Here is a 21,981-nt window from a genome sequence, read left to right on the forward strand (position 1 = left end):
CTTTGAGGCAAGTGAGTCCAGTATCGCCACGCCTGCTAGATGCGGTCCTCCTCATCCTCCGAACTTGGAATGCGCCTCGTCATAGGTACCCCTTGCGGCAGCCGACCCTTGTCCCCACCAAACACTGGCAGTAGGCGCCGGATGCCCAGTGAGGAAGTGGTTGTTAGAGTAATCACTGCTCCGTAATCAAATGCTCCAAGCGCTGGGCCAATAATATTGGTGTGTCTATACATATCTCTCCTGTCGACGCAACGGAGCGTATACGTTTCTGGGAATACAGTTCCCAACTTGAATTTCGAGTGGGGGAATGCATATAAAGGGCATCGCAGATAGCTGTTGAGTGGATTCTCATTCAGCATCTGTTCTAAAATAAAAAACGACTATTATTTCTTCTCTTACTGCGAAATGCGTGCGACGGCGATCACATCCCTGCTCCTCGCGGCTTCGGCTGTCCATGGGCAGCCTACACCCCATAAGGAGAACCAGGCCATCTACGTCTTGACCAACAACCATGAAAATGCAGTCATCGGACTACCTATCCAGAGCAATGGCCTACTAGGAGAACCTGTTTCTACCTTGACCGGTGGTGTTGGAGAGGCTGGCGTGGACTCGGATGGAGTTCCAGCGGGCCCAGATTCGCTCTTCAGTCAAGGCGCTGTGGCTGTCGCAGGCGAGGTACACACCCCCTCTCCCATGTGTTATTGGGCAATAGCATGCTGATACCCAAGTGCAGTACGTCTTCGCAGTGAACCCGGGCGACAGCACCATCAGCCAACTAAAAGTCAACCGACATTCCCCTTTGAAATTAACCCTGCTCGACAAGGCGAAAATCCCCGGCGAATTCCCCAACAGCGTCGCCGCAACCACAAAGGGGAACCTAGTCTGCGTGGGCGCAACAGGCGCAGAGGCCGGTGTTTCCTGCACCACATTCAGCGATCATGGCCTCGGCGACTTCGACGCCCTCCGCCCCTTCCACCTGAACCAGACCACGCCTGCCACGGGACCACCCAATACATTGTCTCATATCCTCTTCAACACAGATAGTACAGCAATATATGCGCTTGTAAAGGGCGACGGTCCACCTGAGAACCCAGGCTTCATCGCTGTCTACCCCGTCAAATACGGATGTAAGCCTGAGAGCGCTGCGCAAGTCTCGCTTGAGGGGATCCGCTCTTCGCCTGAGGGGACAGGTCTCCTATTTGGTACCGCGATTGTCCCGTCTAGTGGTCTGCTCTTCGCGACGGATCCAGGCTTTGGGGTCTCAATCCTTGAGGTTGACGAGGAGACGCATACTGTCAAGTCAAGGGCGAATATCAAGATAGCAGATCAGTCGGCCACGTGCTGGGCTGCATATTCACCAAAGAGCGCCAGTGTCTTCGTCACAGATGTAAACCTCAACCGCCTCGTTGAGCTTGATGCAGTTAACGGCGAGATCCTGTCTATCACTAACCTCCCCAGCCAAGACCCGGGTCTCGTGGATCTGTGGGTTGTGGACCATTTCGTCTATGCACTCAGTCCGGGCAACGGGACGACGGATGCGGCGGTCGTGGTGTATGATTTTGAGAGGGAGCAATTGGTTCAGAGGGTTAGTCTTGAGCATCTTGGGGCGGGCCCAAGTGCGACGGGGATGGCGTATATTAGAATTTAGCCGAGATGGTACATGAGCGTCAGGCCTGGACGGGGATTGTTTAAGGCATGGAATGGCCAGTGGCCGTTTGTTAGCACCGAGATTTGTTGAAACTCCTCTGAAGTCGGTGAAAGACTAATTAAGAGGGACTGATGCATGTATTTCTAGTTCTCGGACGCAATCAAGGTTGATCAAAGCTTACATGAATGACTATCAAGCACAAGAAGGCGGTACATTTATCCAACACAAATCTCCTTTTAGCATAGCCCATGGTTTATCAAGTCTAACCGCCCGTGAGCGTGGCAAGGAATGCCCGACGTCAACTGCCAAGAGGACTTGGTCAATAGCTGAAGCCATGCTAAAACGCGGCATGAACGCGTCAAAGAAAACGCGATTAGCAAAAGCCTGTCAAAGGTGTCGACTCCGAAAGATAAAATGCAACGGAGGAGATCCCTGTACGACGTGCGACCGATCCAGCCAGGAATGCCTCTACAGAGCTGAAGCTGCCCGACGGAGAAGGCACTCTCTATCGCCTCCCCGCTTGCCGAACGGGACGCAGAACCTTGTACCCGTCGTCATACCGTCGAGCCCACCAGGCATTGTCAATGGAAAAATGCTGCGCACAGGCCTACCTGTTCAGTGCCACGAAACAGATGCATTAAGCTTCTATGGTAGCTAACTAATCATCTCATCTAAGGGGCTTATGACACTGACTTGGCACTTGGCTCGTCGGATCCTTATCGAACCACTGTGTATCCGGCAAAGTAGGCTTTCGTCCCCAAAAGTCTTCAATGCCTCGATGAACGATCCAGGCCTGCTCAATCAGCTGATTGCCAAATGCGTTTTTGAGATCCTCTATGCTCCAGTAGGACAAATTCCTGTAATCCATTGTATACCAGCGAACAGCTTGTCAACTAGGTATTGAAGGCCAATATCAGCATTGATCTTCTCCATGAACGCTGGGCCGAAGGAAATCTCTCCTGTCGCAACAGCCTGGCTTCAAAACCCGGACCAGGTGGGTCGCTGTCTCGGACCAGTCCTCGGTATGTTGAACCCCCTGTACCACAGCGATAGCATCGTAATAGTTATTCGGCTTGTCATCGACATAGTCCCAACGCCATGTGCCCAGCCTGCCACTTTCACCTGTTTCCCCTGCGAAGCACTTGTTCCGAGCCCGCTCGAAACGTCATTCGATCTCGGCGTCTGGAGGGAAGTGGCTTTGAAAATGTTATACAAAGCCGCAGCTTTCATTAGACTCCCCGATCAACAGCACGCGTTTTGCGGATGAGAGCTACACGCGATCGTAAATCAAGCCTTTGATATCGGCTACCTGATTCCACATAAGGAAGCCCGCCGCGGAAGACAGCAGCACTTCATAGAGCCTGATCTAGAATCACGTCTCCAAATATCTCAGCATCAGGCGGCTGCAGGGCTGTCCATGGATTAATTAACCCAGACTTGCGCATTTTGTTGCAAATGAATCACGAGTCCGAGGATCTTCGATCAGTGGCAGAGTCGTTTATAAGAATAGGGTTCGCAGCCAGGGCTCTGGTGGCCTTTGAATGAGACAAAGAGGCCAATACTCAAGTGGGTATAGAGATGTACCTGAATTGCCGACATAGCCACGGGAGATAGGATCTGGGAGCGTGGGGGTGTTTATTCCGGGATGGTGGGTGTTGGGGGGTTGCGGGTTGTTCAGTGTCATCCTTTCCGGCTGTGTCGGCCTTTAGCCCAGAAAGCTCCGAGCGTACCTGCGGTGGGGTAGGACTGGTTAGAACAGTAGGTACGAAATTTTCTGGGTAAAGGCGCCCTCCCTTCTTAAAACAATAGAAAGGTAGGAAAGGGAAAAAAGGAGAAACTAAAACGTCGGAAGAGCGGAAGAGCGGAAAAGTGTGGTAGATATGACCACGCGACACTAAGACCTCCATCATACAGACTCACAAAGTAATCTTGCCGCGGCCATATTTTGCCTTGCGTGACCAAAGTGGACATAACTATCTAGACTACCGTAGCCATCAAGAAACCTGCTTTGCTAGTTCCATGCTCTCCACAGGAGTCTCATAGAGGTGAGGTTTATTTTCCTCGTCTTTCAAGGCGGTATGGTATAACATTCTGTTAAATGGCATGCACTGGTCCCTAATTTATGTCTGTCAGGCGCATTTATAGTATACTACCGCCATTCACCTTAAGTATCTGGCCCGTAACCCAAGCGCTATCGTTTGACCATAGCATACTAACCACTGCTGCTATCTCTGCTGCCTCTCCGATTCTATTGAATGGGTTGTGGCTCGCGAGCATCCGAAGCTTCTCATCGTCCATGGCATGGTAAAGCGCGTCTGTACCTGTTGGTCCAGGGGAGACGGCGTTGACTCGAATGCCAGCAGTTGCAAGGTCCCTCGCCAAGGCTCGAACTGTCTGGTTCATGGCACCTTTCGTGGAGACGTACAGGAGGAATTGTGGTAGAATGGTGGATGAGTCGGTCATATCACTCGATATGAAAATAATAGTACTGCCAGGACTCATATGTGGTACGGCTTGCTGGGTGGCAGGAAAGAGATCTGTTAGCTGATGACTGGCGGGAAAGATAGTGATCATGATTAATGAATATAAAGTGGGTAGAAACCAAAAGAAAAATAAATCAATAGAAAAGAATATTTTTGACGGCGAAAGGCAAAAAGGTTAGTATTTCTCACCTTCGCAAGGAAACAGGGGCCCTTCACGTTAACGGCGAAAGCTCTATCAAAGTCATCCTCAGTCATCGTGCGTAGGCTGCAGTTTGGAATAAACGCGGCATTAGGAATTAGGACATCAATTTGTCCAAAACGTGATATAGTTGCATCAATTAGCCTGGCAATCTCTTCCATCTTGGCAATATCGGCTTGAAATGCAAGTGCACGATCATTCCCAATTTCCGCAACGACATTGTTGGCTGCTTCCACATCACTCAAGTAGTTGATAACGACGTTGGCCCCTTCCGCAGCGGCTTTAAGGGCAATGGCTTTGCCAATTCCCTTAGATCCACCAGTGACAACCACCACTTTTCCTGAGATAGCCATGGTTGGACAATATTTTCGTGTAAACTCTGTCCAGTTGAAAGGCAATGATGGTAATGAATCGGCAAGCAGATTGTGAAGAAACATGGAACAGGGAGAGGGCATAATATATACCACATCTTTAACAGACTCCTTACTCCGAAGAAGGCCGATCCCCCTCTCCCTATTCTTATCTTCCTCTTCTTTCTTTACACCGAGCGCCGGAACTGGAAGACAAAATTACATTAGCTGTTTCACGAACTCGAAGTAAAAGGGCCTAAGGATTACCGATTGGACAAGAGGGGTGGGTTGATCGGACACTCAATGGCCGGGACACCGATACAGTGAGCGCGTGACCTACTGGGCCTGTGTGTTTCAATGCTTTTCCGTTGCTATCTTTTGCCCATGGACCCCGCCAGCAGTTTGCTGAAGCGGTCCGGAGGACGTCCTACACCAGAAAGAGAAAGGCGCTGCCGACTTGCTCAAACAGTCCGCCTTTTCAATCATCAACTTCTAAGTCCTTCTACTTCCATAAAAGCCCGCAGTGGAACTATTGGATATTCACCGGAAGTTTACTTTGGTATTGAATTTTTGCCCAGTATCCGGGTTTTCTACACATTCTACTGAAAGGGTGCCCGCCAGTCATCGAACATTCCGAATTTCTTCCCCCTATAGTTCTTTTATTCTATCACCCTAATTCAGTGGTCTCAAGGCTTACAGCGTATCTGCGTACCGTTTAAGTGCATCTGCCAAGAGCACCTGAAGCTTCCATACAGCGCGACGCTCAAAAATCAGAGCCCATACGTAAACCAGCCTTGAGTGGTAGGGTTTCTCCGAGTGGGCAGGACCTAGGTCGACCTCTAGCAAAACTTCCTGGGCCGATTTGAATGTCTGTTGCTCATGGAGGGACCTGCCAAGCTCGTGGCGACCCTGAGTCTTCTTCAACCACGCACACGAAAACAGGCCTACAATGCGAAGTACCTTTCGTCAACTTTTCTTTTTCTTTCTATCTCCAGTAATAGGCTCAGTCATGGGAGATTTGTACTCACAGCACTCGACTGAGAATATGAAGGCTTCCAAACTTTGGCAACGGCCAACCTGGGGTACTTTTAGTGCCATACCCAATTTAACGCGTGTCTTGAGAGCTCGAAGTGCATGAGCGGCAATATTGGACGCCGCCTCGACCCGTTCAATAGTGATATGTAGATGCTCCATGCTTTGAGATATCCTTCCTGCGTTATGAGAGAGGATGGCTGCTCGGACTGACGAGAAATCAGTACCACACCACATGTACGCCAAGTAAAGCAATGCTGCTGAGTTTGTAGTTATAGCGTTGTGGGGTTTGCATGAGGGCAGTGAGGATTCCAGGTTGCCCTCCCAGGCGGCCTCCCATTTTCCAAGAGCTTGACGGACGGTCTTCAGGCAGGACACGAAATGTTCCGCCTCCAACCAAATATTTTGTCGCAGGATCCAAAGGTTTTGCTGAATTAAATGGAGCAATACATAAGATCCAAAGCCGCTAACAGTTCCACATGGTCGAACTGAGTGAGGGAGAAGGCTCTCCAATGCTTCCTTGAAGCGGGGTTCGTCTCGGCACTGGCCAGTCCGAACCTTGGCCCATATCTCGGGAGTCCTGCTCGTCCAGTCCGCTTCATCAGACGGAAGGGGAAGATCTCTCATTTCGCTGGCTAGGAGTAGTGGCGGGATGTTAAAGCATATAGTCAAAAGACCCAATGACGTATTTGCAGCCCATTTGGTCCTATCAACCCAGTTACTCTTAAAGTTTCGCAGGATTCCATAACTGCGAAACCATGAGGGATACAAGAGCTATTACCGTAATACTGTTTCATGCTCAATCCACCTGGTCCAAATCTTGCGTAGCTCCTCGCCGTCACTGCCGGGGTTTGTTGCACCTCGGCTGCCGCGGACGATCTGAGCGCGTTTCAATCATATACTTCAGCACAAAGGCCTGTGGTGGGGGGGGTAGTTTACCGTCGAAAAGGAAAAGGCACTCACATTAGCCAAAAGCGATGCCCATGATAATGCCTCTTGAAATTTTCCAAATTCCCCACATCTAATACCGTATGTTGTGATGATCAGGACCGATTGGGTAACCCATGTAGGGTGCTCCGAGACTCCCGGAGACTTTCCTGCAAGCTATAGTCCAGTTAGCTGATATAAAAAGCGCTTCATAGCGTTGATTTACATGTTTTGTAAGTGCACACATTGCTGCTCTGCACAGAACATGAGCATAGCGGTGCTCCTGATAATACTCTGCACCCAGGGCGGCCATGCTCAATAGTAAGCAAGGCGGCGCATTTTCAGCCTGCCATGTCGGAGCGTGGATAAAGGGAAGATAGTCAAGCAAGCAGTCAAAGCACCCGCCAAGGAACCTTTCCAGTCTCAAGCACGAGGGGAAATTCGAGAAATTCCACGCCGCCGCCTATGACAACTTTGATCAGTTCAAATACGGCGCAGGGAACACAAAGCAGATGGTAGGAAAAGAAGTCGGATCTTTCACCTAACGAGAGTTTACTGACCAGCTCTGGCACCCCCTCTGCCTCCGCCAAAAGTCGATCTCTCTTTCTTTGTGACACCTCAAGGGACCCATGCCAGGAAAGCGGGTCAGGTACCAGCTCAGTATCATCGATAGGAATTGAAATGCCTGCGCTAAAGAGTAGGTAGCTGTTCTGTCAATTTGTGCAGGATGGATCTAACCTGGCCAGGAGTCCGAGAACCTTTCGCCTAAAGCAGATGGAATCTCCGCATTTGGGAGTAAAGCATCAAGTACCAAATTCTCCATAAGGCGGTCCTCACCATTCACACCAGCGGTCACGGACATGTCAACGGTGTTTCTCCCTTGGGCGTAGCACAGATCGGGAGGAGTTTGCGGCCTTGTTGCTGGCTTGTTGGACGTGATCTCTTGAATCGCAGGCTGTTCAGACTCTGTGGCTGCCTGTATGGCGCCTTCCGCAAGACATTGAGGTATAGCAGAATGAAATCGGAGATGGTGTCGCTTAATCACATCCTTTCGGCTAAAGGTAGCATCACAATAATTGCAGCTAAATGGTTTCTCCTTCCGATCTGATAATAATCAGCGGGCGGGAAAGTATGGCCGTAGGTATGAAAGCTGACTGACGAGTACGCTCATGTCTTGTAAGATGCTCAGTGCGTGAAAATAGGCGGCCGCAATAGGAACAACTTAATAGTAGGGCGTCCGGACGTCGCCTCTTACTGATCAAACTCATCAGTTTTTCGATCCAGAAGGAACGACGTTGTCTCGGCAATCGAAATTCTTCCAGGGCTTGTGGATTATTGTGGAATACATATGGCAGCTCCAATTAATGGAATTCGCCTGGCCGTGCTTCGTCCGCACTTACAGACATTACTCGTCTTCTGAGCATGATTGCCTCATTTTTTTGGATGGACTTTCGGGTTTTGCGGCTTTTGCTTTCATGATCCACAGGTTATTCTGCAGCAAAAAGTGGGGCGCTGCTGGACGAAGCGTCCCAGTCAGATGCCAACGCCGACGCCGACGCCAACGCTCAAGGCGAAGGCAGCGCAATCATTGCGGTAGTTGTCATTTATCTATGACAAAGACGACCAAGTTAATAAAGATTGTGACGAGGAGAAAGGTATCCTTGGATGAAAGACGTGGTCCTTTTGACATTAGTACTCCTCAAACGCCCCCTAGTTAAATATCACCAAAATGCGATATAGTCCAAGTTGCTTTATTCATTATACACTACCTCTAAATATATAAAGATAGAAATCAAAATACGGCTGCAAAGCACCCCAATTTCTTCATTACTTTACCAGCCTCATTGACGTGGGCTTATAATATCCTTGCTGACATACATGATATAATGCTAAAATTTTGTTTCTAGCATCACCGCTGGGAGGACAAAATTCCAGTGAGTCTCTCTTTTCTTCTTCTTTTCTTTTTTCTCCTATACACAATATATGTAATTTCGCCGTGGACATGGAAGTGATGCGGATCTTGTTCAAGATAGAGTATGGACCTTTCTTTGGCCTAAAAGCCACCTTTCTTCATCATCTCAACGACCTTCAAGAAAGCTTGCTGGCGCTGCTGCTCCCAGCTATTAAAAGCGATAGTAGATAGGCCTATGGGAATTTGTTCATCCCCTGCCAGGAGTTTTTCCATTGCCTGTATGCCGAAATCAGAACCTAAGGACCAACGGGGCATTGCAAATGATAGCCCCGTGCAGGGAAGACAGGACCAGAGCACAATAGAAAGATATACTTACCTCCTTAGTGAACTGATCCACTGGGATGCCCATAGATTGCCCGTGTGCGCCCATGTCAGGCTGGTGCTTTGCGTCGTGCAGTTCGGCTGCAATCCAGGTGAGTAGACGTCTTACCAATTGTGAGAGGTTCGCCGGAAAAGACTAAACAATACATACTCTGCACAATAGGTGGGAAGATCTCAATAACTTTGATATTAGATCCCTTCAACTGCTCACGTAGGCAGAGTATCCAGTGGTGGAGAGCTGCTTTGGACGCGCAGTAGTTTGAGCATCGGAGGATCGGAACCAGGGCTAGATTAGATGAGGTGCTAGATAATTGTGTCGAGTCTTTAGTCGGCGTTTCATCGAGCATCGGCTTTTGTGGGCCACAGTTACTTACAAGATAAACGACACTGGTGTATCCCGTTTGGACATAAAAAAAGGTAGAAGCTCCTTGGTCAATGTCACATAGGAGGTATAGTTTACCTGTACGAAGCAGGGATGTTAGACCTATACTTTTAATGACGTTGCCTTTGATCCTCAGCCGGCGCCATGCTTCTCACCGTCAGTTCGTCCTGGATCGCCTTTATATCAATTTCACTTGGCTCGCTGAAGACCGACCGCCGCTGGATCCCCGAGTTGATGAAGACACAATCCAGATCAGGATGGGATTCAGTCACACTAGCAAAGTCCAATAATGGAGGCCATATTAGTACAAATCAATACACAACTCCAAAACCCTCAGGCTCTTCTGACGACGCACCTCTTTGCAAAGGCGGCAATAGCATCTATCTTGCTGATATCAAACTGGATTGCTGCGGCTTTCGCCGCGCCATATTCCCGTATGAAAGAATCCAGGTTTTCCTGGCGTCGACCTACTGCGATAACGAAGCGCCCATTTTCAACAAGACTTCCAGCTAAAGCGCGGCCAATACCTGCGATACCCTGTCAATACCTCATATTATCAGGTGGCGATATCAAAGATTTGCGGCCAAGGCCGGGGTGGTGTAGCCTGGGGATGTATACCAGAAGTAGCTCCGATGAGAAGTATCTTCTTATAGGGAAACGCCATTTTGTCGGATCGCAGTGCAACGAGTTTTGTGATCACAGAGAAAGTGCACTTGGACCGGACTGATTTGGAACTTGCGACTGAGCACCTCCTTTTATGACGGCCGTCAGCTGACTTCTCGGTGTGCGGAGAGCTCTGGATTGTCTCATGCGAACCCAAGGTGGATTTTACCCACCCGCGGTCAGGTCTTATTCTCCTGCACGGCTTTTGGAAAATGAAGAAGTAGCCACTTGCAATTTGAAGACGGCTCTATCAGTGGAGAAATGAAGTCTTCGGATTCTGGACTAATTCACAGCGTGTACATGGTCCTTGCGTAGAAAATAACCTTGAGCGTTCGGCTTTAGGAACTCGTAAACCCGAACACATCTGTCCGCTTCTATTTTATGACAGGGCCGTAGCTGCGGAACGAAGCTACATTGGCTGAAAATACCTCCACCAGTGGAAGTACGAAACTTCTGTGTTTATTTCGACCACGATCGGAATTGTTTGATAGGCACCTTGCACTCCGATACGATCTCCCTCAGCAACCCGGACGGAACACTTGAAGAGGGCTGAACCTCTAAAAGGGTGGCCCACTAAACCAGCTATATCAACAAAGGCTTGCCCTGCACTCTCAATCGCAGTCGGTGCCCATTTGGAGGACTTTACCAGTAGCGACCCTGGGATCCGCGGATGGGTGGTACTCAGGACGCAAACCTAGTCGAGGTCGTGGGCACGGCCAAAGGGTCGACTAAAATGTTTTCCTACGGTTGGACTAACTGTACTGAGGGCCATGTCAAAAAAGATGTGTCATATAATTATGGCCAACCTCTTCTTCTTGATCATGTGTTCTTAACCTTCTCCCTTGACCCAGGTTTTCTGGCGCTGAGTTTGTTCCATTCGGAAACTATCTGCCGGCATGTTTGACCCGAAAGCCCGATTACTTCTGAGGATATTGGAACCTCAAAGCACAATAATAGGCTTGTTGACGCTGGGCATGCATGGAGATGCTCGGGTTGGTACGGAGGCCCCTCATGGCTCCTTCCTTGTCAGAGCCGTGCAGCCGGTTGATACTCTACAAAGCCTGCAGCTTCAAATTCCTTGCTTCTAGGATGCTGACTCACAACAGCAACTAGTAGGCATGTTACGTCTCTTCAGGTTCTTCGCCGGCTGCGCAAGTTCGGCTCCCCTCATGATTGGCGGATGGACACTTGCCGATATCACAACAATGTAAGCCACAACCTTGTCTTGGGACTTTCCTCTCTCAGCCTGTCTTTGGACCTTTCCCTGGGCTTGTAGCCGGCGGTTTCGTTGCTACAACTGTAGGGTGGCGATGGACCTTCCATATGCCTGTCACTATGACTACCAGCCCTCTCCATAATTTTCATTTTACCGCTACGTGACTAGGAGACGCTCAATTCATGGCACTTTCTGTCACAGCATTAATATTCATACAACACACGGGTGTCAACCGCGTGTGCAACGTCAAGACACAATCCACGTTCTCCAGAGGCAGCTCTATCACGCACTGCATTCTGTTCCCAGCGCGATTTCCGGCTCGTCGCAGCACAATCTAAACCATTTACACTGCTCCTGTTTGCGCCTGTAATGCTGCTGCTGAATTTTGCTGTCACATTTGCCCTCGGTACCTCCTTCCTGTTGCATACCACTTTTTCTTCCGTGTTCCAGCAGCGGGTTGGCTTCTTGACCAACAAGGATGGTCCTAGATGTAGCTGATGTTCATCGCTACGAGCAAGACGAATCTCTCATAGCCCATAAAAAAGGGATAAATGGACCAGAAGCCTGAGTGGCCGTAATGGCGTTTTTCGTTTCTGCGATTTTCGCTGGGGTTTTCCTTCTAGATGCTGGTCGAGCTTGACTTGCTCGACGCTCTGGAAGACGAACCTGCCGCTTTCTGACTGGCCTGCTGTACAACCAAATCCCACAGTCACTCGCAGCGAGGTTTTTTTGCGCTTCTCTGGACGGCTTTTGTACAATGTTATTAGTCTGGGTTGGGGAATAGTCTCCTCAGTTCGGCAACCCTCTTGCATGCCAAGGTTGTTTCCACAAATACCTGGCTCGAACCTTGCCGAATTCGAACAAAGCTTACTTAATAACCTTTTTTCTAAGGTGCCAGGGCTATCTGCTATCTCCGAACATGTGGCTGCAAATTTGGTGGTATTCTTGTTTAGCCTAGTTGAGGGGACTGTACCTAGGATGTTGAAACACACCTTCCGCGAGCTAACTAGTTAGTACCAGCTCTTGTTCCTCATCAATTCGACTTACAATCGGCGGATCGGATATGTCGGCCCTCCGATGCTCCGATAGCCCCGATCCTATTCCCGTGACCGCCTTTGTGGACAGGAGAAGGCGGGGAAGCGAGCGACAAGAACCAGATCATTGGCTGCAGATCATGCCTTCTGACGGATCTTAGCCGGAGAGCGAGACCCTGTCCTGTCTGCATTAACCATTTCAGGAGACTGAAGCGCGTCACCAAAACGCAACGCCGTTCTTGTATCAGAGCGGCACTTTTGAGCGAAGAGGCCGTTCGCAGGTACTTATGTACACTACGATACTCGCAAAAAGTCCAGGTCCTCAATCAGACATAGTTATGTCCCCGGCTTTACCAGTTCGATTGACCTGCCAGCCTTGTGCGAGACGCAAAGTAAAATGCGACAAGAAGAGTCCTTGCACCAACTGCCTGAAGCACAAAGTCCCATGCGTTGCCGTTGAGCGCCCCCGTTGCCCGCGCGGGCGTTCAGGGAAACGCGCAACTAGCCATCACGAACAGTTGCGCGATCGTATAGCGAAGTTGGAACAGAAGATACAAGACTTCCTACCATCATCAGGAGAAGGCGGCGCCGATATGATCAGCAGTGGCTGCGGAACTATCACGCTTCAGACTGGAGGGTCACACAATCCAATTTCGGAAAGCATGCAGGCAACTCGAGACTCGGCGGGTCCAAAAGTGGTGAGCAGCGCGTCTTCTCCACGATGAAAGGCAGAGCTGTCTAAGCATATGAATAGTCACTGATTCCATAGCCCGCCGACAATGGTGACGATGCGCAGAGGATCGAGATTGCCACTCATGATGTGTCGCATGGGCAAAATCTAGGTGATTTCGGAGTGCCGCTTTCGGAGCCAGTACGTCGGAAAGTACTCCTCGATGTTTACCTTGTTCAAGTCGACCCAATATTGAAAATATTGCACCGCCCATCTCTCTGCGCCTATCTCAATGACAGAAAATACTATTTGGGATACCCACGGGAGCATCCTGTACCTGCGGCACTGGCCGCTGCCGTGTTCTATATGGCAACCTCGGTCCTCTCTGAAAGCCAGTGTCTCACTTTTCTCGCTGAAAGAAAACAGACCGTTCTGACCAGGTACAAAAGAGATACAAAAACGGCCCTCGCACGGGTCGATTTTCTTGTGACAACTGATCTGACAGTATTGCAAGCATTCGTGCTTTCTTTGGTCAGTTCACTATAAATGTGTGAATGACTACAGGGCTAACTGCAGGCGCAGGTGGCTGCACGCACTCATGATCATAGCCGGCGGCCATGGACAATGCTCAGCGTAGCCCTCCGTATAGCGCAAGGACTGTCGCTACACATGACTGATCCTCCATTTCCAGTGACGCCATTTGAACGTGAGATGCGTCGCCGCCTGTGGCAGGTAATTGGCTGGTTAGACCTTGAGGCCTCGTTGTACCACGGAACAGAGTGTATGATGCAGTCGGCGTGGATCATGACCCATACCCTAACTAGCGTCAACGATAGCGACTTGGGATCAGTAACAGAAGAGCAGTTATCAGTTGTCTCAAGCGGACAAAGCGAGGCAACTCTTCTCATGATTTTCGCCTACGGTCAATGCGCTCTACGCTCCTTGGATTTGTCCAACTTTACCGAGCCGATTGTCACCGACATTCACATACGCCAGCAGGTGGTGGATCAATTCCGTCAAACTGCGGATCGGCTGCTTTCCGGCGCTGATACCGAGAATATTGCTTTTCACTGGTTTACAAACCGAGTTAAGGAGCAGATCTCCGGTGTACTGCAGCTTATTGCTCTCCGACCTCTCCAGAGAGGTCCAAACTTCGTCCCAGCAGGCCAGCCCAGCCCTCAGATCCTAGTCATTGCAGCCGAGATTTTACAACAGCGACAGAAGCTTTATAACGATCCTCGGTCACTACCCTGGCGCTGGATTGAACCATTGTACTTCCCTTGGCATGCGCTCGTTGTCGCCGTGAGTGAGGTATCCGTCTGCATGGATCGATCGGTCATCGACCGATACTGGCCTACAATCGAGTATAGTTATAGTCTTTTCCAGAAGCAGGCCATCTGTGGAGATTTTGACCGGGTTCTGACACCCATGGAGAGGTTGATGAGGAACGCTCGAGCTGCGCGGGCATCGGCCTTTGCCGAAGAGTCGCCATGGGGTATAGTGCCCCATATGGATATGCAGATGTCGCCCTTCGATGACTCTGTGCTGTCAGGTACTCTGCCAGCTGGAGTGGCCACGTCCTCCATAGAGGCCCAGGGGCTTTTCCAAGTACAAGCCCCTGACATCATCGGATGGGTGCCATATAAGGGGTTCGATGAGAGTCCCAGTCAGATGAATACCGGTCTGCCAGTGTGCGCGCCGGTCTACCTGTGATTACTCACGACCATCAACGACATGAACTGCTAGTATTACTTTAATTCATCACCCGTGAAGAGAAAGTGATTCCCGCCACCATAGTCTTTGTACCTAGCTCAGCCTAGCTAAGGATCGACTACAGAGAACATAGATCAGTGCAATGCACGGTTGACGCTTACTCTGGTCTCCATCCATCTCGGTTTGGAATAAAGCCCGCAACTCCTTCGCCGTAACCTTCCCAGCCATCAAATTCAGTTACATATTTGATCGCTGCTCTCAAATAAAAATCATCCTTGCGACCAAATGTCTCCTGAAAGACTTTCGGGGCGCGCACAGCTTTGAAGAAGTGGGCATCTAAAGCCCACTTATGAGCTAACGCAGTTTCAATGACCCAGTCCCAGTTGCGACCGTTCAGCTGAACGGCTTCGATCCAGTCGAGGGAGAAGCGAGGCCGCAGCTGACAGATATAAGTCATGAGCCCGAATAGAGCATACTGCTTCAAGATTGAGACGCGGCGATCTTCCGGGAAGTAATGCCACAACACTCGCAGAGCATGAGCAACAGTCATGATGTGAACATTGAAAAAATCAAAAGAGTCCCGTGGATTTCCATTACTCAGGCCAAGTAGAACAGATAGGTCGCAACACTCTTCTAGGTGGGCTAACAGCTCGGTGGGGGAAACTTGCCAGGCATTCCAGTGTTCCAGCACAACTGCAAGATTCTGCTCCTGGCAAAGGACATCGAGGTTGGTGATTCCAGGGTCGACAAACAGGTCGTTTAACCGTGAATCCTGTCGCACATTCTCGAATATCTCCGTTAGGGACGGAGTTTCATATGTAGACTTGTCTGGATGTTCCCGGTCAAGGACAATATGCATGGGATTATACTCCGTGCAACCCTGCCTAAGGGCTTGAGCCGCCACCTCCTTGCTGCGGAACTCATATGCATAGGCGAGATGGATAAACGGATGGCCCACTGCTCCTCGCCATCTGGGTTAGCCTTGCTGCTTGCCAGTGGCAAGAGATAGCAGTGGCGTTACTTACAGCCTCCAGTAAAGCCATTCACAAGCGGTGAAGGCCCTGAGTAGAGATATTCTTCAAGAACCTCACCCCAGTTTCCGCCTTTCTCCTTGATTTCTTTGTCAAAAAAATCCTGATAGGCCATGGTGTACCTAATCAAGCTGTTCAGCATTCTTCTTACCCTATATAGCCATGGGGCGGAACGAATAACGCACTCTTTACGAGCCAGGAAATCTCTCCAATTTTCCTTGGAGACAGCCTCGCCTCGGATGAACCCTCGGGCGATGGGGACCAACTGAGTGATTTCATGTTCGTATGTCCTAGTCAATTGGTCGCTACCGGCACCTAGTGCATACGCAGATCCGAGGAGCTGAAAATCAGAGGAGTCAATGGACCAAGCCCGACAAACTATTAACCTTGACGCAGTGTTAACAACTTACATGGGGCAAGTGGCTGTGAAGAATCAGCTCCGGGTCGCGCAGCGGTGCGACCGTATTATGGCCTTGAATTAGGAGCTCCCGCAACTTCTGGGTTCTCTCATCCGGGAACTTGGTCACATCGTAGATGGGCACTGGTTTGAGGTCTCTCAACCTGGACGCTGGTGGGAGCTTGATCGATTTCTGAGCAGGAACAGGAGTGTTGGAAGACATTGGTGGTACAACTTTAGACATTTGAATAGTGAATAGCGTGAAGATGTAACTTTGCTGCAGATCCCGTCGAAATATATGATTTGATCTCAAACAGTCGACTACAAGATATGTTTCTGTGGGTAGTCAACCACCGTTAAATACCGCCGTCCTGCGGCATTAGAGGTCTTCTGACCTTGCTCGCAAAAACGCACCCTTTGACATAGCCTAGGATATCTCGGCGATAGAATCATACTGGGTCAATGCTGCTGATCCTTTCCGCTGAACAATTTGCCTCGGGCTTTGCGGCACTCACTTTGCCCGAGCTGGTGGGGTAAGGAGACATGCACGATTCCACATATTCTCAATAATATCCGGACTGGCTGCCGTACCCAATTTAAAATGGTTCTCTAAATCTTTTTGTTTTCAGCTGGTTAAATTGTATATAGATTTCAGGTGATGGTTTCGGAAACTTTAGTATATAATCTAGGATGACGAAAAGGGAGGTATAACAAGCGTACGTGAGGAGACGACATCTAATTAAAAGACCCACGCTGGCCCGTCTTTGAAAGCACATTCCTAGCGATGCTTCCCATTCCTAGTAGGGTGCCGTTTAAGGCGAGCGGCATTATCCTCGCTCGTTAGCGACGTCACTCACCGCTGGTAGGTCAAGCTCTGCGCGGGCCTGCTCAATCTCGGAATCTAGATGATGGAAGCATATCAGTACTAGTATCATAAAGAAGACATGAATCAAATCTATAAGCCGCATCAACGCCTCTGGTGTCTCCGTCTTGTGTGATCGGCCCATCCCATCGGGTCGTTAAGTAGGTCTGAAAGAATCTCAATTTCGATCCCTGCATCGTCAGCTTGATCGTTACCCCCAGAAGTACGGATATTAGCTACTGCCTGAGGGGACATTGGAGATGAATAGTTGTACTACAGTAGGCTAGCATGGCTAAGTTATATATACTTATTAAAGCAAGCTTCTCAGCAGCTACCTAAGGCTTCGCCTTAGTACTAACACTTGGTAGCCTGGCTACTAACTCTTCGCAAACGAAACTCGCATCTGCGTCCTATCAACCGGCTTCCCAGTAACTTCCATGATCTGCCGTAGTCAGTATCAAATGCAGTTTGCTGATTCCAGGTGCGAAACAGAATTAGAGGAAGGACACATACATTGAACAGCTCCTCTTTGACCGCATACTGCCCGAATTCTCCCATAACCGGCTCGCCATGGCTATCCCTAACAACTTCGCCAAGCCCAACTTTGACAAAATCGAACCGTCTTAGCATACAAGCGAGTACAATCTTCGCCTCGAGATTCACGAGTTCTTGACCGATACAGTTCCGGGGACCGCGCTCGAAGGGACGCCATACTGATGCAGGTATCCCATTCCCACTACCATGTTTGCCTTTGACGATGAGACTGGAATCAAACTCGCGCGTGGTGTGTGGATTCGTATGCTCAAGCCACCGCTCCGGCACGAACGCATCCTTCGTGACTCCGTAGACTTTCTCATCGCGCTGGATAATCGTCTCACAGTTATGCAAGATCATGCCGTCCAGGCAGAGAGTCTGCCCGTCTGGCAGCGTAACATTAAACCCCGTTCCATGCGGCACGAACCGCCCCGTCCCAGCCGGTGGATGGAGACGCAGCGCTTCTTTTATCGTCGCGGCCGTGTAGCTCATTCGGCCTAGCAGACTCTCCCCGCGTGGCGAGAGGAGTTGCTCGCGAATGCTGGCGGGTGAAGTGTCGCGTCCTAGAACCTCATCTAGTTCATCCCTCACGGCCCGCAGCGCATGCGGTGTCCGACTGAGTTCGTAGAACGCCCATTGCAGCAGGCTACTCGTCGTATCGTGTCCCGCGAACAGGAACGTCTTCAGCTGGTCGCATGTGGAGGCGAGGAGGGTCTCTTCTAGGTCCTCGACACCATCGAAGCTCAGTGCGAGGACGCTCCTTGAATTTTTCGCGGCTCTGTCTGGGGTCGAACGGGTATTCCACTTGTAGTAGTGGTCTTGCACGTGTTGGCGGAGCATAGCATCGAGTTGTCTGGCGAGCCTCCATCGCTGGAGTTTTGTTCGTAATTTGAATTGATCCCACGATGCGCTGCCACTCGTGCGGTAGAGAGATACAAGCTGGCGGAAGGTGGTTACGATGGGACTCTGGGCACCGGGGTTTGCTTGCGCATGCAGGTCTGTGTCCATTGTTACGGTGCCTATCGCGTCCCGTTAGATGATGGTGTTGCGATTTGAGTGGGTCGAGATATTCGAGGGAGAGAGGGGGCGTACCGATGATATCAAAGGTAAGATTGATACAGGGCTCATCAAGCGCAAAGACCTCGCCCGACTCCGCATGCCCATCCAGGATATCCGTGAAGCACTTTACTCGATCCAGTATTCCTGGCAGGAGTGACATGAGATGCTGCGGCGCGAAACCAGCGTTGAATCGTTTCCGGAGGGCTTTCCATTCGCTTCCCTATGTATAATCAACTCTCGTCACATTCTGCACGGGAATGATAATTGATGTACCCGCGCAGAAAGAATACTCCGCGCCCCAATCAGCGGCTCGAAATTCGCCAGAACATCGCCCTTGGGCAAACTATACGGAAATGCCTTCGAGCTGCGAGAGATCTGCTCCGCGACCTCGTGGCTGCAGACCACGCGGATGGAGTAGAGGACTGGCCGCAGGTCGACGATGAATAGTGGGGGGACTTGCAGCTTTTCGTGAATTTCGAGGAAGACTTGGTCTGTTCATATCCGCGGTCAATGGATATTAATAGATGGGTTTGACTGAGGGTGGAATGAGTGGTGGGCGTGCGGGCGTACCGATATGTCGCCGCCTATCGCCCTCTCTTATTACCTCGTCGAGGGCTTTCATGTGACCCCATATCAACGACGGAAGGAGTTGTGGGAAGCAGGCGTATTGTCTTAGCCGCAGGTAGCAGGTGCGCTCGAGGAGGTAGAGGATCAAGAGGGGAATCGCTGATAGAAATGCAATCCAGAAGAGCATCGTGGGTGCGTTCGCAGAGATTGCCGTTATAAAGCTGTAGCTGGTCCCAGCAGGGTATCCATTCAACAGGGGCAGCTCTAAAATACTGAGCTCCCAGGACAGCACGCGCTCATGCTACATGTCACCCCACCGGATCTCCAGGATCCGAATCACTGGCTTCAGCTTGGACGCAGTCTACCCGGGCAATCTGGTGGCAATGCGTATCCGACAATTGAATACGAAGATTGACATCCAATCATTGTTCTGGGGAGACCGCGGGGAGGATGGTTAGCAGCACGAGCCGGTGCCGAGAGGGACATTCATGTGCATTTGCGCCTGAGCCGAATACTCAGCCCAGGAGCATTTCACCAATTAATGCTCAGCCAAATAAATCAAAGCCATCGCATGAGTTCCTAATAAACCTCGCTGTGCTAACCGCTTCCTACTACGCATATGCCAGGCCATCTTGGGAATCTGCGGCTCGAACGCTCTGCACTCAAGGCGCTAAATTGAAGTGATATCCAGAGATAAAAAGCATCGCATTCTATATCACCGAAAATAACACCCGACCCTTTACTAAAAGTACACGGCTAAAACCACACATAAGCGCATCACTCCTGGACAAGAACCGCCCGGTAATACACCTCGCCACGATCCAGTTTATCCATCGCCTCTGCAATCTTCTCCTCCGTCATCGGAAACGTCTCAGTAATTGGTTCAATGTGATGGAAAGCCGCGAACTCGAGCATATGCTTGTGCACCGCGCGTGCAGGAATCTGAGATCCCACGACGTGGATGCCTTGACTGATCAATGCCATGTACGGGATCGAGAAGTTGCCTTGGTTGACGGTGAGTGGGTAGATGGCTGCGCGAGGGGCGAGGATCGGGATGAGCAGGTTCCAGTCTGGGGGGACGGCGGCTGTGACGAGGAGGCGGTCGATACGGTTTGACACGGAGAGGGATGTTGCGCCCTTTGTAGCGATGAACTCGTGGGCTCCTAGTTTGAATGCTTCTTCGCGCTTGCGCTCTGAGCCGGAGAGGACGACAACGCGGCAGCCCATCTTCGCAGCAAACTGGATGGCCAGATGGCCCAGCCCTCCAATCCCGAGAATGCCAACTGTATCTGTTGGCTTGACTCCCTGCAGAGCCTGAAACACCGTACCACCACCACATTGAAGCGGCGCAGCAGCAACATCACTCAGAGTGTCCGGGATCTTATGCAGGAAGGACTCGCGCCAAATAGCGTGGGAGGCAAAACTCCCCTGGTCGAAATTCTTCTCCGTGTACATCTGGCGCTGGGAACAGTGGACTTCAAAGCCTTGCAGGCAGTACAGGCAGTGCCCGCAGCTGTCGACCTGGTAGCCCCAGCCGACGCGATCGCCCTTTTTTAGGTGTCTGGTGTGGGGGCCGACGGCTTCAATGATGCCAATACCTTCGTGGCCGAGGGCCATATCAGTGTGGCGCTAGTTTTGTTAGCTTAGAAGAACTGTATTAGGGTAGCGAGGTCCTACGCAGTGTAAGTCTGTACCGCAGAGGCCGGAGGCGGTTACTCGTAGAAGGACATAGTCTTCCGTGAGCTCGTCGGGTTTGGTGGTGGTGCTCTTGACCGGGTTGCCGGACTTGTGGCCTTTGAAGACTGTGAAAGAGGGCATTTCGGTTCAAGGTAGTTTTCGTAAGCGGTGTTGCTCTCGACGGTTGAAGACTGTGGTGGAAGACGGTGTTGATCCGACTCCAAACGGGCCCGACTTTGATCGACTTATATATTTCATTTTGCGGACATTGCTTAGGAATCGCCCGCATCTCCAGAAGAATCTACAAGGATGCGGAGTTGAAGATTCAGCCATGAATCAACAACCTGCTGAAAAGATGACAAACGGACCGGAGCGACGGAGTCGCGGAGTTCCTGTTTGGGCGTAGCCTCCGGAATCTCCTTACGGAAGGAGCTCCTTTGCTCCTTCGCTCCGGATCTCCAATTCCTCTCTGCTTTCCCTGGCATTTCTAGAGCAATTATCCTGCTATGTAGCACATGGGTATCACAGCATGCACCAGTCACTTGCCGGACACCACCATGCTAAGGTGTCCTGCTACATCATCCTCAACGACGGCCATGGTTGCAGGTAAGCCAGGGTTGTGATTCGGTTGCTTGAGTGAAAATGGATAAACAATGGTCGCTTGGCCTGAAAGATGCCCAAAAAAACTAACTGATGGCGATAGGCCATTGCTTTCGCAACATTCAGCAGCATCACGTGGAACCTAACAGCTCTGCTATTATCGAGAAACCACTCGGTCAACCTTGATTTCCATGATACTTCGGTCTCGACACACCTTCTTGGTGCCATCTCTGATGTCTTCAGAATGATGGAATGATTAGAATGATATTCGTAGGTATAGATATAAACTCCTTTCTGTGGATAGTCCTGGGCCATAGTGGCCTCCTCCTTTGCCATGCAGAGTCTTTCCGATTCTATCCGCGGGTGATATCTAATTTATCCCCGAGCCGCCTGGGTGGCCAAATGAGAATGAAAGCCACAAGAGGGTGACTGAGACGTAACAAGCTGCGTCGTGATCCAACTGACCGAGGTGAAAGCGCAACTAGGGATTTTCCCTAGCGCCGATTCCACTTGGACTGCGAATGCGGACTTCTATGCTCATGGGGATCAATCTAACCCGTTTCCCACTCCTGCAGGGGGGCTTGGTTTAGATTTGATACTTTGCTTGTCGCTTCAATTATCAGGACGATGGTGGTCAACGCTTT

General features: G+C 50.5%; 7 protein-coding genes across 7 annotated transcripts; 2 read left to right on the forward strand and 5 right to left on the reverse strand.

Annotated features, from left to right (window-relative positions):
- Positions 1–405: 405 nt before the first annotated feature.
- On the forward strand, positions 406–1,648 carry BJX68DRAFT_272326 (uncharacterized protein; the record flags this gene model as incomplete). Its single annotated transcript, XM_071047180.1, has 2 exons — positions 406–675; positions 734–1,648. 2 exons carry the CDS (start codon positions 406–408, stop codon positions 1,646–1,648), a joined length of 1,185 nt encoding a protein of 394 aa, XP_070893346.1.
- Positions 1,649–3,787: 2,139 nt separating this feature from the next.
- Positions 3,788–4,683, reverse strand: BJX68DRAFT_272327 (putative oxidoreductase, short-chain dehydrogenase/reductase family; the record flags this gene model as incomplete). Its single annotated transcript, XM_071047181.1, has 2 exons — positions 3,788–4,165; positions 4,321–4,683. The coding sequence occupies 2 exons, from the start codon at positions 4,681–4,683 to the stop codon at positions 3,788–3,790; spliced, it is 741 nt and encodes a 246-aa protein (XP_070893347.1).
- A 4,009-nt stretch (positions 4,684–8,692) lies between these two features.
- BJX68DRAFT_279509 (short-chain dehydrogenase/oxidoreductase) lies at positions 8,693–10,008 on the reverse strand (the record flags this gene model as incomplete). The annotated part of the gene is made up of 7 exons (XM_071048748.1): positions 9,933–10,008; positions 9,670–9,841; positions 9,470–9,587; positions 9,307–9,392; positions 9,084–9,235; positions 8,928–9,013; positions 8,693–8,827 (listed from the first exon to the last, which is right to left on the reverse strand). Exons 1-7 carry the CDS (start codon positions 9,976–9,978, stop codon positions 8,693–8,695), a joined length of 795 nt encoding a protein of 264 aa, XP_070893348.1. The 5' UTR covers positions 9,979–10,008.
- Positions 10,009–13,521: 3,513 nt separating this feature from the next.
- BJX68DRAFT_272329 (transcription factor domain-containing protein) lies at positions 13,522–14,610 on the forward strand (the record flags this gene model as incomplete). The annotated part of the gene is made up of 1 exon (XM_071047182.1): positions 13,522–14,610. One exon carries the CDS (start codon positions 13,522–13,524, stop codon positions 14,608–14,610), a length of 1,089 nt encoding a protein of 362 aa, XP_070893349.1.
- A 157-nt stretch (positions 14,611–14,767) lies between these two features.
- On the reverse strand, positions 14,768–16,261 carry BJX68DRAFT_259018 (questin oxidase family protein; the record flags this gene model as incomplete). Its single annotated transcript, XM_071043631.1, has 4 exons — positions 14,768–15,567; positions 15,636–15,763; positions 15,827–15,981; positions 16,052–16,261. 4 exons carry the CDS (start codon positions 16,259–16,261, stop codon positions 14,768–14,770), a joined length of 1,293 nt encoding a protein of 430 aa, XP_070893350.1.
- A 604-nt stretch (positions 16,262–16,865) lies between these two features.
- On the reverse strand, positions 16,866–19,247 carry BJX68DRAFT_272331 (cytochrome P450; the record flags this gene model as incomplete). The annotated part of the gene is made up of 6 exons (XM_071047183.1): positions 16,866–16,939; positions 17,282–17,342; positions 17,414–18,453; positions 18,527–18,713; positions 18,767–18,984; positions 19,064–19,247. 6 exons carry the CDS (start codon positions 19,245–19,247, stop codon positions 16,866–16,868), a joined length of 1,764 nt encoding a protein of 587 aa, XP_070893351.1.
- Positions 19,248–19,647: 400 nt separating this feature from the next.
- Positions 19,648–20,983, reverse strand: BJX68DRAFT_279515 (NAD(P)-dependent alcohol dehydrogenase). The gene is made up of 2 exons (XM_071048749.1): positions 20,738–20,983; positions 19,648–20,689 (listed from the first exon to the last, which is right to left on the reverse strand). The coding sequence occupies exons 1-2, from the start codon at positions 20,876–20,878 to the stop codon at positions 19,838–19,840; spliced, it is 993 nt and encodes a 330-aa protein (XP_070893352.1). The 5' UTR covers positions 20,879–20,983; the 3' UTR covers positions 19,648–19,837.
- Positions 20,984–21,981: the final 998 nt, after the last annotated feature.

This window comes from Aspergillus pseudodeflectus, assembly GCF_044049435.1.
Source record: "Aspergillus pseudodeflectus strain CBS 756.74 chromosome Unknown BJX68scaffold_78, whole genome shotgun sequence".
Classification (NCBI taxonomy): Eukaryota; Fungi; Ascomycota; class Eurotiomycetes; order Eurotiales; family Aspergillaceae; genus Aspergillus; species Aspergillus pseudodeflectus.

What these genes read in the sequence shown, in the direction of transcription:
- BJX68DRAFT_279515 (XM_071048749.1), bottom strand. Translation starts at nt 20,878, where the DNA reads ATGCCCTCTTTCACAGTCTTCAAAGGCCACAAGTCCGGCAACCCGGTC. An exon ending in GCGGTACAGACTTACACTGC is followed by an intron (nt 20,690 to 20,737) that starts GTAGGACCTCGC and finishes TAACAAAACTAG; the next exon opens with CGCCACACTGATATGGCCCT.